Below are 20,127 nucleotides of genomic sequence, written 5' to 3'. Positions count from 1 at the left end.
TTAAGGCTTCCCATTTATTGCCTGCCATAAATACATTACGAGATAAATGGTCAAAACAACAGACACATTCTACATAGCTATTAAGTTGCCCTTGCTCCTATGTGTTATGAAGGAAACAAGGATTCTACGAGTTACTAACTGGATTCTGTATTTTTGGTTCATTGCATGAAGGTGTTTGGCGGGGGGAACACTCGGGAATGGCCAGCTAATTAAGCAAAACTGAAACATCCCCAACTTTTCTTGGCATAGATTGGGAAAAATGTAAAGTAATATCTCACCATGTCATTTCCTTAGCACCTTTCAATTGATATTTATTTTTTATAGTTTTTTGATTTGTCTCATTCATTTTTTGAATATCTCAATTTCACTTTACTTTTTAATACATATCTTAATGTTCATATGGTCATCTTTTAGTCTCTCATCAAAATCCCTGCCTGGGTGCTAGGAAAAATTGGACCCTAGTGAACAGATAGCTGCTGAAATTCCAAATTGAAGAGCTGAACAAAATGCTAAAAATGTAAAAAAAATCCACAGCAGTTAAAATTTTCACATAGGTGAATAATTACAGTTTACGGCCTTTCTTTGTCAGGCACTTATTTCATAAAATATCTGACTGTTGATAAGAGCTCAAAAATAGCATGCATTGACTAATCATATTGGGTGTGATTTCTGAAAGATTAGTTTTTTAGGAGAACGTGCAGAATGTATTAAGTTATTCCGTAAAATTAGAATTGGTCAAGGGTCTGCACAATAATAATAAGGTACTGTACCTTTCTCTTGCATAGTGTGTCTCATTAAATTGCATTTACATTTGTGACAATGGAGCATATTGGTTAAATATCGAAAATGTGTCATTGCAAGCGCAATAAACCAAAATATCACTGGTAAAATGTTGTACCCTAATTACACCAGTGTATTGTTTAAAGGGGTTGTTCACCTTCCAACAATTTTTTTCAATTCAGATGGTTCCAGATAATTCACATGAAATGAATACTTTTTCCAATTACTTTCTAATTGCAACAGTTTTCACCTTATATCTTTCTAAAGTAGCTCTGGGAGGGGGTGTCACCGACTCTGTATAGAGTTTCATTAAACACAGCTGTTAGAATTGATACAATAGTTGCTAATAATCCACAATATGCTGCTGAGAAATGCATCAACTAATGTAGTAAATTGTATCAGTTCAGAATCTGCACCTGAATTACTGAGCTGCCAGACTGAAACACCAGAGACAGGACAATTTAACTTTAAAGGGGTTGTTCACCTTTGAGTTAACCTTTAGTATGGTGTTGAGAGTGATATTCAGAGACAATTTTAATTTTTCTTATTATTTATGGTTTTGAAGTTATTTAGCTTTTTATTCAGCAGCTTTCTAGTTTGCTATTTCAGCAATCTAGTTGCTAGAATACAAATTACCCTAGCAACCATGCATTGATTTGAATAAGAGACTGGAATATGAATAGGAGAGGGCGAAAGACAATTAATAAAGAGTAGTAATTTCAGTAAATGTGTAGCCTTACAGAGCATTTGTTTTTTTAGATGGTGTTGGTGACCCCCATTTGAAAGCTGGAAAGAGATTTAAAGAAGGTGGCAAATAAGTTTAAAAACTACAAAAAATAAATAATGAAGATCAATTGAAAAGTTGCTTAGAATTGGCCATTCTAGAACATACTAAAGTTAAATTAAAGGTGAACCTCCCATTTAAAAATAAATGTTGTAAAAACTGGTAAAAATTAAAAGGTGGAAAGCAATTAAAAAAAGTTTACATTTCTGGTGAACAATCTGAAAACCACTGAATGGAAAAACATTTCGGAAGGTGAACAACCCCTCTAAATGCCAAAAAGTTAGGAAAATATTCCGAATCACATTTGCACTGTAAATACACCACATTTTACCATATTTAATTCTTAGGTAATATTCTATGTCATAGCGAATTTATGATAAGTCCGTGCAATTCATACTTGTTTCTTAGGACAACATCTTGGTTTCAGATGAAAAATATACTTGATTAGGTGTGATAACTCAAGACAATTTTTTTTTTTGCACTATATCTTACAATAGGTTATGTTTAACCTGGTTGTTGCACAGTTCAGTTTGAAAAGCCCATCTGGTGTTTAGGCTGGCAAAATACATATTGGGTGATCACATCTATAATGATGCAGATTCAGGAAGGTCCCCCTTCAACAAAAAGCAGCACCCACAAATGAATGCTGTTGCTGTCATAGTTTGGTTAGGTACAAATAGGGGTGAGGACCGGGTTGGCAAAGGTACTCGGGACAGTAACTTAGAACTACCAAAATTGCATAGGATTAAATGAGGAAAGCCAAGGCACATAGTAACAATGAAGGGTCCATATCACACCAGGGATAGCAGATGTTATGGAACTTATTTATGGTTCCCCTAGCATCTGCAACTAGTTTTATTAAAGGGGAAGGAAACCTAGTTGGCGCAAAAACCCTCCCCCCCTCCCGTGTGTTGCCCACCCTCCCTCCTCCCCCCTGGCCTATTGATTGGCTGTTGACCAACTGAAGCCAGAACTGTATTGTGGCAAGGGATGTTGCCACTGGCAGCCAAAGTAACACTATGAGGCACATTTATCAAGGGTCGAATTTCAAATTCATGTGAGTTTTTTAAATTTATTAATAAAATCTGATTTTCTAAGCTTGGACTAATTGAATCGACTTGAAAACTCAAATTGAATTAGAAAAACTCAAACTGAATTAGAAAAAACTCGAATGTCAGGAAGGCTGCAAACATCACCAAGGTCCCTGGACCTCTCCATTTGACTTATACAAATATTCGGCAGGTTTAAGGTGGTGAATAGTCAAATTTGAGGGCCAGAGTATGATAAGTCTCGAAATTCGAATTAAAACTCGAATCGAGTTTGGATAATTGACAATTTAAATTTGAGAGTTTTGACCAAAAAAAAAAAACCCTTAATAAATCTACCCCTATATTTTTCTTAGCATAACAAAGAGCTGGGTGGAATATATTTCTAGCAAAGCTGGAAGGAACAACTTTGTCTAAAACCCTAAGGATACAGATCTGTTGGGTGACTGTCTGCGAGAAATGTAAGTTGTTAGCAAGGGGTGGCACTACTCTAGACCAGTATACAGAAATAGGGGGACAAATCATGTTAAAGAACCTTTGGGGGGGGCATTGTGTGTGTTTCTAGTTTCCATCCTTTGCCATTTCAGAGTAATGACCCTGGCTTTTGTTACACCCTACCCCCCAAATTCTCAAGCCAACTGTCTGATGCTGGGATATGTTACATGCAGATCCATTCAGTGTCAAACTGGGTTGTCCAGGGCCACCAACGTAAGGGCCCAACACCAACATTCCCTTGTAAATTTCAGCCACACTGTGTATCTCCTCTCTCCTCCTGCGCCCACAGATCCCAGACAGGCAGCGGCCCTAGGTCATTGGGGCTCATGATAGCCAGGGCCTATTGGTTTTCCCGGTGCCCCCTGGGCCAGTACGATCCTTTATACAGTAGAGGAACAGAGCCTTTTTTAATGATCTTTAAAATGGCAAAGCCAACAGAAAGAAAAAAAGACAACAACATTCTATTTCGAAGATAAAAAATATATTAAACATGTCTAAAAACAGTCAAAGGCACTGTAATATTGTGAGCTACAGCGAAGCATTTTGGCAGATCAAAAATTGTGTTTCAATAAATAACATGTAGAGAACTTGGCATATAAAATAATCGAGTTTTGCCCTAATTTACTGTACATACTAACAAATAACAATAAAACGTTGCATAAAGCGATGGAATTACAGCCAGCAGGTGGATGTCGCAGCACAGGATCCATTTCTTCTTTGCATGCAAAGATGGAAACTTGTTATAACACCGTTCCCTCCTGAAATGCTTCTATCCACCTATAAGCAAGAGAGGCAAACAATTGGAATTTTTATACTCTGGGTTCAAAAATGTTTCTTCAAAAGCTACACCAGAAAAACTATTTAATAGGCTAGGTACATTAAGGGCAAAGTCATTTAATATTCACTGTGAAGCCTAAGATGTTTTATGCCCTATGCCTTCCAATATACATACATACATTATTAAAGGGCACCTGTCACCCCAAAAGTGTTTCCCCGTTGAGAGGTGTGGGCGTGCACACTGTTTGGGGGAAACAATAGTTTTTCTATTTGTTTTGTTTTTTAAATGCCCACCCTGAGCGCTAGGCTACCCACACCAGGAGGGAGCATATTGTGGCACTAAGAAATGTCCCATAGATGGCGCTCGTTATGTGTATGCCTCTAGCACCACACATATGCACATAAAAAAGTGTGCTGGAAAAAGCACTAATTATTCGAATGTGCGCCTCTAAACATGGCCACCTGGACCAGGAGCTCCCTTGTAGATACCTGACGTTTTGGGGTGCATATTTTAAAAGAAATAATTGTTTCCCCCAATTGGAGTGCCGGCTCTATTAACCTGCACCTCCAATGGGTGGAAACAATATATGGGTGACAGGTGCCCTTTAACTGCATGTTTGGTTACAGTTTATATTGATTTAAAAAAGTCATCAGTAGAAAGATAATAATTGCACACTGAAATGATGTTGCAAAATTAACCCTTAAAGGGGAAGGAAACCTAGTTGGCGCAAAAACCCTTCTGCGCAGGTCCAGTCCAGGGAGTTCACAGATGACATCTTCTTCCACGCGATCTTCTTCCTGCTTTGAACGGCATTTTGGCGCATGCGCAGTAGGAGCATTTCGCCGGTACAGATCTACTGCGCATGCGCCAAAAGTCACGAAGTACTTTTGGCGCATGTGCAGTAGATTGTACCGGCGAAATGCTCCTACTGCGCATGCGCCGGTCAAAGCAGGAAGAAGATCACGTGGAAGAAGATGTCATCTGTGAACTCCCTGGACTGGACCTGCGCAGAAGGGTTTTTGCGCCAACTAGGGTAAGTAACAAGTTAGGGGCATTTGCCCAGCGGGACGGGTAGGCCAGGGGGGAGGAGGGAGGTTGGGCAACACACGGGAGGGGGGGAGGGTTTTTGCGCCAACTAGGTTTCCTTCCCCTTTAAATCTGTAATATAAGTACACCCCTTGGCAACGCCTAAGCAAATACCAGGACACCTGGAACATTGTGCTGTGGACAGATGAGGCCACAGTACTAGAATACATCTTTTCATACTGTTTGAATGAAGATCAAATATTCATATGTCTACATATGTTAAAGAAAAAAAACTTTACATGGAGTGTACTTACTCTTTCACACAACTGTGTACATCATATATAAATTGTGTTGGAGGCATACAATTACAAAACACAGGGACAAACTTAGAATGTGTAGAATATAATGAAAATACTTATTGGCAAAAATATAAAAGAAATGGTGATGGTGTGTAGAAGGAGAATGGAAAGAAGAGCCATTACAATTCAAAAAGGGAAACAAACAAAAAAAAAGATAAACATTTATAGGGAAGAGAAAGCAGTGAGTGTTTGGGAAGGGGTCCAGCTTGTGCTTTTGGAATGGAATAGTCTGATGCTTTTAAGGACTCCTAACAAAATGATGTCCAACATACCTTTGTGTTGTGTGGGCATCATCAGCTTTAAAGATGTAAAATAAAGTGTTTTTGTGCAGTAAATGAATGATCGTAGATTCAGTAATGTCATCCTTTACTTCCTTGACTGTGAATCCAAGCAACGGCTGGCTTTCCAGTGCCGCTATGTCCTAGAAAAGTATGAATTAAAGTGAGTATTCTCCTGTTGCAGCTAGGGATGCACCAAATCCAGGATTCGGTATTCATCCAGGATTTAGCCTTTTTCAGCAGGATACGGATTCAGGTGAATCCTTGTACCTGGCTGAAGTGAATCTTTAAAGGAGAAGGAAAGTTATCTTGCACTTGGGGGTGCCAAATGTTAGGCACCCCCATGTGATTGTATTTACTTACCTGAAACCCCGGGCCGGTGCTCCTATCAGCAGAAAACTGCACCGGCCCGGTGTTATACCAGTGAGCGCCACGGAGCCCCCAGACCCAGGGTTTCAGGTAAGTCTATACAATCACTTGGGGGTGCCTAACATTTGGTAACCCCAAGTGCACCAAGACTTTCCTTCTTCTTTGAAATCACATGACTATGACTGCGTGCTGCTGTTTCTGTTTTGCATTTGCATATTAGGGTTTAGATTTGATTCAGGATTCAGCCGAATCTTTCATAAAGGATTCAGGGGTTCAGCCGGATCCAAATAGTGAATTTGGTGCATCTCTAGTTGTAGCACAGCCTCATATCCATATAAATGCATCACAAATACAGGCTGCTGTGGTAACTCGTTGACAGAAAATTTTAGTATTATGGAAAAAACTGTGTTGGGTAGAGAGAGATTACTTTCAGACATGCCACTCAAGAATTCAGTGTCTATTTTCAGTTGGCTGCATATGTGACTATAGTCTTAACTTGACATGACTAGGGTGCATTTACTTGCGTATGGTGACATCATGGGGTACTCACAAAGTGCAATTCTTATTTTGTTCCTCAAATGATTCCAAAATTAATGTAAACCATACTGTATTATGTAGTCTTTTACTTATGACAGTATACGAACACTCAAAAATGTTCTGCCTTTACATATCTAGTATAGGTAAATCTAAAACAACTGGACTTGCTGAGTAATCATTGAAGACGTTTCACTACTCGTCCGAGCAGCTTCTTCAGTTCAACTGACTGGTGTGGGAAGTACTCGACATATAAACTCTTCCACTAATCCAATCACATTGGCACATTGTACTCTGGAAAGAGGTGACATCTGAAGAAATTCACAGAGGTGTAGATTCTGTGTAATTACTGTGATAGGATTATCCAACGTTTCATGCAACTCCTAGAAACAGGTGTTACTTGTGAGAGTTTCATGAATGGATGTGTGAAGTGTTCTGAAACTGCCGGGTACAGATGTTAGAACAGCACTGTATGTAGCAGACAGGTGGTGTCGAAGGCCCCGCCTCTGTTCAGGGATGGTTTCTCCACTTTGACATGAATCGCCTCTTTCACGCCTCGTTCAAACCAGCGTCTTCTTTATCCAAGATTTGGACCTTGCTATCTTCAAAGGAGTGTCCCTTGTCTTTTAGGTGTAGAAAGACAGCTGAGTTTTGCCCTGTAGAGTTCGCCCTCCTATGCTGAGCCATTTGCTTGGTGAGAAACCATCCCTGAGAAAGGGTCCTTGCTGACTCGAAACATGTGTATTTTGGAATAAAAGTTTTGCAGCACAGTACTGCGGATGCTTTGTGGCCTCCTTCATACATTGTGTATTGATGAATCTTTTGGTCTTTACGGTGTGGGAAAATTGCATAGGAATGAAAATCTTCATAGTCATTCTGCCTTTACAAATATATTAAGCTTGAACATTGGATATCACGTGTCTATCAAACACTCTGACCTTATCATTATTAGACAGAGATTACAGCATGCAGTCATAGGTTTGTCCTGCTACCACACCCTTAATCTATGCTGAATAACATAATTAGTACTAATAGAATGTATGTTTGTGAGAATATAACATTACCTCACTTGCAGCATATGTGTACAGCACTTTGTTTTTTATCACAAACCACAGCTGTTTCCATTGCTTTTTGCTGGCTTTGGACCTCTGCAGGTAGCCGCTCATAGAGGAATCTTCTGTGCTAGCTGATACCTGTTATAAAGAAAAGTTGCAATGATATTAAATTAATAAACTAATAAACTCTCTCTCTAATTACAGCAGGGAGAGAGAAAAGAAGTGACAATTTTTGGTCAAGGGTCCAATATTGTACTTCCATGTTATTCATTAAGCAATATGTCAACTTGTAAGAAGTTAAAGTGTTATTTTCAGCTGACAAATTTAAAAAGGATATCAGTGTACCACTCAAGGAAGTTTCTTTTTTAATTACAAAAGTATAAAATAGAAAAATATTGCTGACTTTTAAAGCTGCTGGAATCTTCTTCTGTTTTCTGCCAGATGGAATGCTGTGGAGAACTGTAGACAAGGCATTGGATGGGGACTTGTGGTTTGCAGGGGACCCAGTCTTGGGAGTAGACAGACTTTCTGGAGAAAACAAAGCATAAGCCAGTCAAGAAATAAGACTAAACACATTCATATTTTCCAAGGAAAATATTCAGGGTATGCTTGGCTGGCAGTTTTAGCAATGTACACATAGAAGTAGTTCAAGTGTTGCTAAACTAAGCATACCCCCTATAAATTGAAGTTTCCATACTAGGGAAAGCTTATTATAGCAATGGGCATCATTTGCAGAGGGCTTCTGACTAGGAAAAATTATTTTCAACCTAGCTGGAAAATACTATTTGCATTTTTTACCTATGCACTCCGAAAACTATGGCCACATGATGGGCAACTAGGTTTATACAAATATATCAAATTATTTACATATACATAAGGAAATTGTCAGAGCTCACCAAGAATTGTAATGCAGATATTGAATAGTTGCAAAATGATTATTTGTGCACATAAACAATAATACACACTCTGTGAACAAAATATTTCTTATTCCTTTTTCAGTTGCCACAACTCAGGAAGAACAACACATTGCAAGAAATATTATTACCTTGCATCTCCAGCACTTGGAAGCATCGGTCACACACCCGAGCTAAATGGTTTTTTAGATATTCCAGACTATACTTGTTTGTTGAACATGCCTGACAGATGATCTGGAATCAAAACATATTTTAGTAATTTAGTGGTTTCTTTTAAGATCTTCTGTTATCTTTAGGATTGCCACAATTTCTGGAAAATATATTCCAATATTTTTATCTTTCATCCCTATAATAATATTGGCATGAAGCATAATTTCTACTGACCCGGCGGCAACTCTGCTCATGCATGTCATAAGAAATAGCCCCAGAAGCATTATGTTCCCTGTGTATGTTACTAAATAAGCCAAAATATCTCAAAAATATCTTTTTATGCAGTTAAGAAATTCAATAACACATTTTAATGGCTAGATCTGTTGCAGTTCCACTATAGTATGATTAGCCGTGGAAAAGTCCAAAAAAGCCCATAAGTGCACAAGACAATGCATGGATGCATGCAACCAGTCCCAGTGATATATATAAATTGGGACCAAGATTGATATCAATCTTGCTCCTTTAATTTTCCTTTTAAAATTACAATTATCCATAACACAGTATTAGGTGGGAGCACAAATGCCTATGTAGTTTTTGCCTTAATGATATAATTGTGCCTTAGGTCTGAATTTGTAGCCAATCATAAATAAGGCCCCTCTGATAACTAAATAAGATTCAGAAACGTAAGTATTATATTTAATAATTATGGCCCACCTTTCCACATGCTCTACAGTGATGTCTTCTCCAAGTTAATGTAAATTCACTAGTGCAAATCATACACATTGTAACTCTACCATCAGGGATCCAAATTGGTGCTTTTGACCCAAGAGTGCAATCTGCCTTTTCCCCAGGGTCAGCCTTAAAAAAGAAAGATAAATATAGCTATTACTTTTTTTAAAAAAAAAACATGTTTTTATTTAGTTTTCATAACAATTATAAAATAAAATATACAAATAAAAGGAAGTTATTATGCATTCCATACATATTTACTTTTTTTGGAGTTACTAGAAATAATTGGAATCACACTTTCAGATTAATTATCACATGAGAGCAATACCTTGCAAGACAATACTTTCTTATCCATAGTTTATGAATACTAAGCAATTTGTATGCAACATCCAATTTATTTGGTGACTCCTGGGGGTTGATCGTGAATTCTGTTCCTGTGATTTTGAATATATTGATCTGCTTCTTGTAATATGGTGTTGTTGAGCAATAATTCCGTGTCATACCATGTTGTATGTCTAAATGCATAAATTGTGAGATATTTAGTATGTGTAGGAAGTGAAGCTATGTAACTCATCCATAGATAAAATAACTTTTCCATATGTAGTTCTTTATTTGTGGTGGATTCCAACCAATCCATATGGAAGATATGATGGAGTTTTTGTTTAATTAATGATAATGGAGGTTAAGATACAGAGAGCCATTGGTGTAAGATAGTTTTCCTAGAAGCTGCCATTAATCTTTCTTCTAATTGTCTTTCAAAGCACGTTAAATTTAGTTGTGGGGGTGGTATTCCAAAAATTGTCCATGTTAAAGTAAAGGAATTTGTTTGTTGTGTTAGAGATTTCCAGTATTCCTGAACCTTTCCTGACATCTCAAACACTTATTTGAACTTAGCGTATGAAGTCTCCTTAATGGTGTTAGATAAGAATTATGTAAGATTTGTAATGACATCTCTTGGTATTTGCTGGCAGATAAAGTTTTCATAGTTTTTGCATGGTATTGAAGTATTTTGGAAGCATCTATCGATGGAATTGCCAGGGTCCATTTAAAAAAGTGTAGTCCTAATTATTTGATATATTTGAGATGTGGTTTTATCCGTATTACTTTTGGGCCATAATGTGTTTATTTGATTATTTTTATCTATCTGGGATAGATTTTGTATAACTTTTGTGGAAAAATGGGTAAACTGAATGAGGAGCATATGGTCATCAGATAGAAATGGAAATTTCTGGATCATCTCCATTTTGGCTAATATAGCTATTAATGAAAAATATATACTTTTTTTTTTCTTTTCTGTATACATATAATGATGCCTGGGGTGTAGTTTTCCAGAGTCACGCTACTGTGGTGATCAGGACCAAGAACAAAATTAACAAAATCCACTACTTTTACTATGCTGCACATGTAGAAAAGGGTTTAAGATTTTCATTAATAAATGTAAATGGTACTTATTTGAATATAACAAAAAAGATACCTCTTCCAGACTCTTAGTTGGACTGAAGGTTATTTTCTTCTTGGCATACTCTTCAATAGCCAGAGAAATGGCTTCAAGCCAATCATCTCTCTCAGAAGCAGAACTGTTAATAACAGAATATTAGAATGACTTGAGAAGGGCAATTTACGCTACAGGAAATCTCATATACTTTCCAAAATTAGTTTTTAGAAGTAGTAAAATAAGGAAAGTAGTTTTGCTTCTATTATGGGTCTTATTTACTATCTATAAGCAAAGTTCAACATGCAAGTCATTATCATTTTGTGTACCCGCCAAAGGCACAGGCACTCCAAGGGGCACATTTACTAAGGGTCGAATATCGAGGGTTAATTAACCCTCGATATTCGACCAGGAACTAAAATCGTTCGACTTCGAATATCGAAGTCGAACGATTTAGCGCTAATACTTCGATCGAACGATCGAACGATTATTCGTTCGATCGAACGATTAAATCCTTCGAATCGAACGATTCGAAGGATTTTAATTCATCGATCGAACGAATATCCTTCGATCAAAAAAACATAGGCAAGCCTATGGGGACCTTCCCCATAGGCTAACATTGAGTTCGGTAGCTTTTAGCTGCCGAACTAGGGGGTCGAAGTTTTTCTTAAAGAGACAGTACTTCGATTATCGAACGATCGAATAGTCGAACAATTTTTAGTTCGAATCGTTCGATTCGAAGTCGTAGTCGAAGGTCGAACTAGCCCATTCGATGGTCGAAGTAGCCAAAAAAACACTTCGAAATTCGAAGTTTTTTTTATTCGAATCCTTCACTCGAGCTTTGTAAATGTGCCCCCAACAGTTACAGCAGTGCTTTGAAGAAAAAACATCCCTGTATTTGACTGTATCCATCAGAGATGGGCTGGAGGAAGCAGGGTGGTATCCTTCTTCCCAACCCCTAACCACCCTCTAACTTTCATGTCATTCATATGGGTGCAGAGTTCAAAGAAGTCCTTGTCCCTGACAGCTAAGTGCTATGGACTTCAGACTAGATTTTCAGGTATGCCCCAGACACAAGTGCTCAGTGAATGAGCACTAAGGGCTAAAAGTAACCTCTCCCCATGTTCCTCCCCAGAATCCCAGTGCAGAATTCCTGCACTAGTACCCACAATGACATGCATTAACATCATATAAAAAAAGAACATATCTTTACACTATAGAGCTTCTGTGGAAGATGTTCAAACCTTTGCAAACCTTGGTACAATACCTGGCAGATAGAATAAAGGACCTTTCCACACTCTCTATGTTCAGTTCATTTTGATAAGCCTCTTGAGTTGGTTTCCGAACCTAAAGTGACACAGATAAATGACTGAGCTAAAATGTATCTCATCACTGAACATCACTCAATTAAGTACTGGATTTGCATTCATACCTTCATCCCAGCCAATGAGAGCATGTTGTTTAGTTTGTACGTTCCTGACTGAACAGGTGTGGTGTATAACAAAGCATCATTGAACTGTAAATAGAATGTAGCAACGTTTATGATTAAAAATCGAACCACATGTTTTTTTGTTTTGTTTTTTAAATATCACTTAAAGGACATTGAGTAAAAAAGGAAAATGTGCCAGTGCATTATACTCTCTTAAATATAAAGGGAACATGCAGAAAAAAGTAGTGTTTTGTTTTGCTTTATTAAAAAATTCAGCAAAACCCATACTAGTCCCACCCATCTGTTCCACTTCCTGCTGCCTCCTTTCCCAGGCTGTGCATGGGAGCTGGCAGCACTCAGCACACTGCACAATAGGACAGGAACCAAACAGCAGCTAGGCTGATCTGATAGGAAACTGAAGTCTTTGCTTGTGTGACTGCAGGGCTGTGATTGGCTATCCACCTCCTACTGTGCTTCTGGCAGGGACTGTAAGGACATGCCCACCCCTCATTTGAAACATAGACAGGGACCATAGCAGATTATCCTCCTTTATTTACACAGAACAAACATATTCTACTGAGTTTTACAGCAATACACCATTCACATCAGTTCCATAAACCACTAGAGCTTACAATCTAATATTTCTATTACATTCACACACTATGGACAAATTTATCAGTAGCTAACCTAACTTTATGAGTAGGGTGTGGAAGCAAAGCACCCAAAAAATCACTTGATCAGACAAAGAGAGACCATACAAGTGCTATGCAGATAGATCCATGGAAATAAACCTAGAACCAAAGCACTGCAAGGCAGCAAAGCTCACTGCCCTGGGAGAGTTGGAAATATAATAGCTAACTAAAATGACTGCACATAGTGGTTAATTGTTGATAGAAGTTTGTTTTGCCATATATTCACTATAATGACATCTCACCAGGTAAAACATGCGAGGTTGCATAACCTTCCTTGAGAGCTTCATCAAGGTTCCCTCCTTTAGAAAGACCTAATCAAAATGATAAACACTGAATGTGAGAAGGATGGAAGCACAGCAAAGAGAATATAAACTTCACTGCATACCCATTACATATCGGTATGTAGTTTAAAAAAATCAGCATTCTAGATAACAAACAATCCTTAAGAATGCAGAATGTTTTTCATGTCATAGAGATAGTGAGTTTGTATACAGGTATCAGGAATAAAATATGCAATTCATGATTCTGTACATACCCTTCCTGGCTGTACAATCTCATGATGGCCATTTAAGCTGTACTGGATCTGTATGAGCTTCTGAAAGTTGTCCTTAAACAGCGAGGGAAGAAAAGTTAAGGAGCAGCAACAGAGCAATTGGAGACATCCTGATTTTTCATATTAACACTTAAAACAACATAAAACATAATGGATTCTAGTGTATTATACACTTTTTTTTGCAACATTTAGTTGCACGTGCCATTAGGTTATATACAACCTGATACTCAATTTGCTTCTTTAAGAACTAAACTACACAGGAGATTTCGTAGGATGTGTTGGATCGACAGATTGCATCCTACAAGTCGAATGTAGTTGCATGGGTCAAGAATCATGGGACTGATAGAAAAATATGATGATTAAACTACATGAAATATTTGCCTATGTGTGTAATATCAGACAGACATCATATGCTGTGTAGAGAAGACTATGGTCAATTCCAAACTAATAATGTAGTTTTTCAGCCAGCTGTAAAAGACACAGCAAGTCCATGTCCTTGCTTCCTTTTTAGTGCTTACCCCTTGCTTCAAAATGTCATTTGCATGGTTAGCCACTTCTATGACAACGATGAGGGCAGCTGTGGATAAAATATATGATACATTTATTTTATAGACAAGACTCTTTAAAAAGGCTAGATCATTTTATATATTCATTGTTTGGTTTGGTTAATCATTGCTGGGTCACGCTGGGCAGGTGCCCTAGGCAGGCCGGGCAGTTGCGGCGACTGTTTAGCGTGCGCAAATTTGCACTCGCGTGCGCATGCACGAATTAGCGATATAGTGCGCATGTGTGAATTGAAGTTCGCTCGCATGCGCAGAAGCGCAGAGAGTCAGGCAAAGAAGGGAACCGGACTTGGGGTAGGCTACAGAGGAGGTACGTGCCTGGCGCCCTCCCAGCTTTGTGCCCTAGGCACGTGCCTACTCTGCCTACCCCTAGTTCCGGCCCTGTGGTGAATACACTATATTCACACACACAATTCATATACTGAATAACAGCTCTCAAAATGGTAGCAATAAAATTAGGGTAGTTACACTAACCTTGTGTATCATTATAGTCTGATGAGTCTTCTGAAAGGTTTTTAAGATAATCTGTAGAAAAAATTGTACAGTGTTTTATAACTTATAAATGTTCCAGATAAAGAAACTAAAATTGATTGAGGAGAGACTCCAAATATTCCATAAGAAACTGCATAGTTTTTATATTAAGAAAAATACTACAGGCGAGACTTACTATATATGAGCATATACAGGAAATTTCTTGAGATGTATTTATACAGTCATTTTTAATTTTCTTCTTTAGGTTCTTTCAGTTTATAAACTAGCCACTAGAGGTCTACAGACCACAGAATATGTACCTCTGTTAAAGAATATATTATAAAAAAAATTACAATCCTCTGGCATAGAAAGTTGCAAAAGAGCCATTATTTATACAGTGCACACCAAACAGCTTAGTTTTATTGATGTTCCTTAACTTATTGAATGAATGAATGCCACTGCTAACATAGTTTTGTTTTCACCAAGCAGCACAAGTGGAACATTCGCTGTTGCCCCTCCACTTAGTTCTGTTGTTGTGTAAATATTGCACAGACATGTACTGGTTATTGGGCTGGAAGATGGGACTTGAAAACCACTGACTTTTGGCATTAGAGCAATAAAGATCTAAAGTAAAATGACAAAGCTTCACTAAGGGGGACCAAAGTCCTTTAAAATATATTTTAAGAAGCTGCCAAAACAGAGAAATATACGTATATATTAAACATAAAGAAAAATATACCATTGTATGCAATATGTTTCTTAATTCATAGGGAGATGCCATAATGGGGGCTTATTACAGCTAAATTATTCTCTGTATACACCAATGAAACAACAATTAAAGGGATCATAATTCATGACCTGAACATTTATATTCAGCACTTGGTAGATGTGAATTTGTGAATTTGTCCTGCTATCCAGCACCTTCTAAGCACATATTTAAGAAATTCATGGGAACGAAGAACTAAGACAGACACAGGTCAGAAGTAACTCCTAGTGGGAATACCTCTCCTGAAGCAATCTATAAAGTGGTGGACTGCAGTGCCACACTTCCAAATCACATGAAAATGCATCTTGAATCTAGAATTCATTTATTCCCTTATACCTTAAACATGGAAGGCAATATATTGTATCAAATGCACCCTTAATAGGCATCCCAAATATTTTTTAGGGTAGCAGTGTGCACAATATTTCTAATTACACAAATCAAAAAGTAGATGATTATGATTTAAAATAATTTGTAGACATATTATCTACACTACATTACATGTATGCACGTTTATTTTGCAGACCATAAATGCGATTACTTTGGTCTACACTCTAAAGGTGATAATTTAAGGCTACCCATTCCTTCAAAGTATCTGACTTCTTGGTCAGTGGGCCACAGAGATTCTGTACTACTGGATATTCACATGCTGTTGTCCCCACCAGAAGGAAGCCAATAGCACTCATCTCACTTTCATAATCTGAAACAACATGCTCTAGTATGTGATCCAACATGACTGCACCATGATCTGTCAAAACTAACTACTGAGCTACATGGCCGATTGGGCAGTATGGTCGAAATAAGATAAACTGCCTAACCAAATCTGGGAATGTATGGTCAGCTTTAGAAGAAAGCTTTTATTTAATAATGCAGTGTGACAGCTTCCTTCAATTATTAGTATTATCCTTTATTTATATTGCGCTGACATGTTCTGCAGCTCATTACAGTGATTATACATCACTCACATCAGTCCCTGCCCTAGTGGAGTCTCACCTCCTATCACACACAGTGTCTACTTTCATCAAGAGGCAATAAACCTGCCTGTGTGTATGTGTGTGGGAGGAAACCCAACGCAAAGAGAATATATAAATGATTTGCTGATAGAGCCCTGGCCTGAATCAAACCTAGGACCACAGTGATGCAAGGCAGCAATGCTAACTGCTGTCCTTATTAATATGTCTAAATGCAACAAATCAGTGTCGTAACTACAGAGGAAGCAGACCCCGTGGCCAAGGGGGTCCTGTGTCTGCTTCCTCCGGAGAGGGGCTGTGGGTGACCCCTCGTGATTTTATTTGTGTCACAAGTGACCTACAGCTCACAAAATCATGCAGGTTTACAGTGGCGTATCCACGGTGGGGAGGGGGTGGGGAGGGCCCCCATAAGTTAAATGACATAAAAAGTTTAATGCCAAAAAAGTTTAATGGCAACTGATTTGTTATATAAATTCATTTTTCATGACACAAAATAAACATATGCGTACTATCTAATAAGCCTTTGTTTTCCATTTTTTCCAGTTTTCAGCAATGAGAAAAACATTATGGACATATTAACAACACAATAAAAGTCAGAGCAAAGGAACTTGTCCTTCCCCACTGCAATTGTAGTCTCTTCCCATGCTTTTTTTTTTAGATGCTGACAAGTATCTTTGCAAATGTACATTATATGAACTATATGAAGACCCACATGAGACTCTAGGATCAAAGCCGCCTGCCAGGAAACTAAGAGCCAGAAGATCTTTTCTGTAAAGGACTGAAAAATGATACCACTTTGCTTACTGAATCTGTCTAGAATCAAACAAACAACAGATCAAAGCAAAGTATCAGTGTCAACAACCAAACCAACAGCATGACACTGTGTTTCTGACAGCTAAAATAACTAGAAACGGTGGGATTTATGATTAGTAAATTAAATCTAGACCTATTTTTATATGTTAAAATTTGAAAACTGCAATTACCGATCATAGAATTTGAAAACTGGAATTACCGATCATAGATAACATATACACAAATAATGTTGGCCACTTTGGACACTATAAACAAAACCAGCATCTGCCCATGTTTTTTTCAGTATAATCTGGCCTTTAAACATGCGGTATGAGAAATAATCATCCCACGACATGTGAAAAAGTTGAACATCACTGCCCCAGAGTAATAAACTAAATAAAGTAGTAAAAGTAAATGCAATGCAATTTTCCAGCCACAATGTGAGAAAACACTAAGGCAACAAAACCCTAGAAATCCCCCAGTTTGCCATTACCCTTAAGGGATCTTTAGAAGGCCACAAGCATAGCTACAATTTTATTATTGTTATTAACAGATCCCTAAGCAAATCACTCACAACATTTTTATCAGTGGCTAAGAACTTCTGCGTGGGAATGTCGGTTATAAACATTATGTAACCTGAAAATCTAATGTCACCACACAGAGTCCCCTAACACCTATAAAAGCGTTCTTGTGTAAAACTGGGTAAGGTATTATTATACAGGGTAATAGAAAAAGTGTAGCCATGGGGGAAGGGAATGGGCACAAGTGGTACAATGGTATGATGATCTGTCATTGCCAGGGCCCTGAAAACAATAATTATACCACAGCAGACCACAAAGTAGTCCACTTGTATGAGATACTAAGGTGAGTTTCTGATGATGGCCCTGAGGTTCTGCATTTAATTGCATGAAAATATGCCCATTTGTTATGGTTTTAGTCAATTAATAAGAGTGTAATAACACACACACATCTTTTCATATTTACTTTCAAAGACACCCTTATGGTAGTCTCTGTGTATTGTAATGGTCTATGTTACTGCCGGCAAGGTATTTCCTGCTATTACACTTTGGGATTTACCATAACTATGGCAAAAGTTCTAGATGACAACATCTCAAACAATGGTGTGCAATTTGGTGTCATGCTGAACTATATGGAATAAATACACAATCTCTGAATAACAAGTGCGTCTCCAAAGATTTTCTTTATTTCATGATTTACTGGTTAGAAGGTACCAGCATATCCCACTTGTGCCCCAGTGTTTTTTGTTTTTTATTATAACATATCAAACAAACACATGGGAGTCACAGCTCAGTGATCGGCGAGGCCTATTACATTCCCAAATGCATTAGTCTATATTGGTCATGTACTAAAAAGCTGATCTGCTCAGTAATGCCAGCATTTAACCAAGGGATGGAAACTCTGAATATGTGGTGTCTTCAGAACAAACCACATTTTAAAAAAGATGCCCCATTGTATTATGTCTGATGTAGGGCAATAAAATGGCATTTTATTGCAGTAATTTAATGTCCTCGCCAGTTTACTAACTGTCATTAAAAAGAGGGAAGGAACAGCTTGAAAAACAATAAATCCATCAACACATTAAGATGCAAAAAGAGGCTTTCATTAAAGCCAAGATTCAGGATGCAGTTGAACCTGCCTGCTTTGATGTGGTGAAGAGGTTAAGAAATAATCTGGACACGCTAAAGGAAAAAAGCAACATGTTTTAAGGAACAGCTGGAGGGGTCTTGCAGAGAGCATGTGTGCTTTGATGTTGAGCACTTTTGAATATTTGTTTGAAAAAGAAAAAACAAAGATTAGATTTCACATACACCTCAGGAATCCTATAAAACTAACAACAGATTGCCATGGTCAAGGACCTATACACAAATGCATGATGAGACTGACAATTGCAAAATAATATAAGCAACTTAAATTGCTTCCAACTTGTTTAGCTCTGATTTGTAAGGGCAATGGCACACGGTACAAGTTGTAGTCCACGCATCAGTGTGCCAGTATGAATCTCTCTGTTTAAGTCCTGTAAAATGCTGGAGATGGCAAGTTGTGCTACAAATAAGCTGTGCCTTTAAACAGGGTAAGAAAGACTGCAGTTCAGGTCTGCGTAGTTGCTAATTGGCCCGTATTCCAAAATGGAATGCCCTGATAACTGCAGGCTCTACTGCAAGGCCAGGGAAAGCAGTCAGCTGGAAGTGGTACAACAGTGCAAATTTTCTGTAGTACAATTCCTAAGTTTAAAAACACATGCATTCTGTTTTAAATGGTGTATAAATGTAATGACAACTACTTGTTATTAGGGATGCACCGAATCCAGGATTAGGTTCGGGATGCGGCCTTTTTCAACAGGATCCGGATTCGGCCGAATCCTTCTGCCCGGCCAAACCGAATCTGAATCCTAATTTGCCTATGCAAATTAGGGGTGGGGAGGGAAATTGCGTGACTTTTTGTCACAAAACAAGGAAGTAAAAAAAATGTCCCCTTCCCTCCCCTTATTTGCATATGCAAATTAGGATTAGTTATTCGGCCGAATCTTTGACAAAGGATTCGGGGGTTTGGCCAAATCCAAAATAGTGGATTCGGTGCATCCCTACTTGTTATTAACACTATATTAACTCTTAAGGCTCTATATAGTTTCCTTTTATTAGTACATTATTATTATCTTATTAAATAGTGCAGCACTTTACAGAAATGACATCATTTACATCAGTCCATACAACATGTATCACCTCAATATAGTGTCCACAAGTTACACATATCTTTGTAATATTATTTAGGGTACATACTGTGCAATAAATTAACAAGCAAGAGTTACAGAATGATTCAGGAAGATTATAGTGCAATAGTTACTATAAATATACATGATCAGTGCAAAATGTCCATCTAGAAACCAACAACTGATCCCAAGTTATAATCATTTTTTGAAATATCAAAAATACAGCTTTCAAGAGCAAAATCATTTACAAATAACTTTAAAACCAATGCCGATTTGTAATGAATGTACACTGGAAAAACACTTTTGTGTTTGTGGGTTTACTGAAAAAAATACTGAAATTGCCCTATTGACAGATGGCTATCAATAATATATATTATGCAATATGTTGGAACCAGTGTTTTCTTATTCTGCTGTGGTGAGATCAGAAGTGGGCATT

General features: G+C 37.8%; 1 protein-coding gene across 2 annotated transcripts in view; it reads right to left on the bottom strand.

The window, feature by feature from the left end:
• Positions 1-3,569: 3,569 nt before the first annotated feature.
• Positions 3,570-20,127, bottom strand: part of fgd6.L (FYVE, RhoGEF and PH domain containing 6 L homeolog) — a 42,601-nt gene continuing 26,043 nt past the window's right edge. For both annotated transcript variants that reach the window (XM_018252400.2, XM_041586310.1), the window contains 13 exons: positions 14,441-14,491; positions 13,922-13,980; positions 13,386-13,457; positions 13,093-13,161; positions 12,162-12,245; positions 11,997-12,076; positions 10,772-10,874; positions 9,283-9,426; positions 8,550-8,652; positions 7,908-8,032; positions 7,514-7,642; positions 5,541-5,689; positions 3,570-3,882 (listed from right to left, as the gene is read on the bottom strand). In XM_018252400.2, coding sequence (XP_018107889.1) covers positions 3,846-3,882; positions 5,541-5,689; positions 7,514-7,642; positions 7,908-8,032; positions 8,550-8,652; positions 9,283-9,426; positions 10,772-10,874; positions 11,997-12,076; positions 12,162-12,245; positions 13,093-13,161; positions 13,386-13,457; positions 13,922-13,980; positions 14,441-14,491 — 1,205 coding nt within the window. In that variant the 3' untranslated portion in view covers positions 3,570-3,845. The remainder of the gene's footprint in view (positions 3,883-5,540; positions 5,690-7,513; positions 7,643-7,907; positions 8,033-8,549; positions 8,653-9,282; positions 9,427-10,771; positions 10,875-11,996; positions 12,077-12,161; positions 12,246-13,092; positions 13,162-13,385; positions 13,458-13,921; positions 13,981-14,440; positions 14,492-20,127) is intronic.

This window comes from Xenopus laevis, chromosome 3L, assembly GCF_017654675.1.
Source record: "Xenopus laevis strain J_2021 chromosome 3L, Xenopus_laevis_v10.1, whole genome shotgun sequence".
NCBI lineage: Eukaryota > Metazoa > Chordata > Amphibia > Anura > Pipidae > Xenopus > Xenopus laevis.
This window is presented reverse-complemented; position numbering and strand designations above follow the sequence as displayed.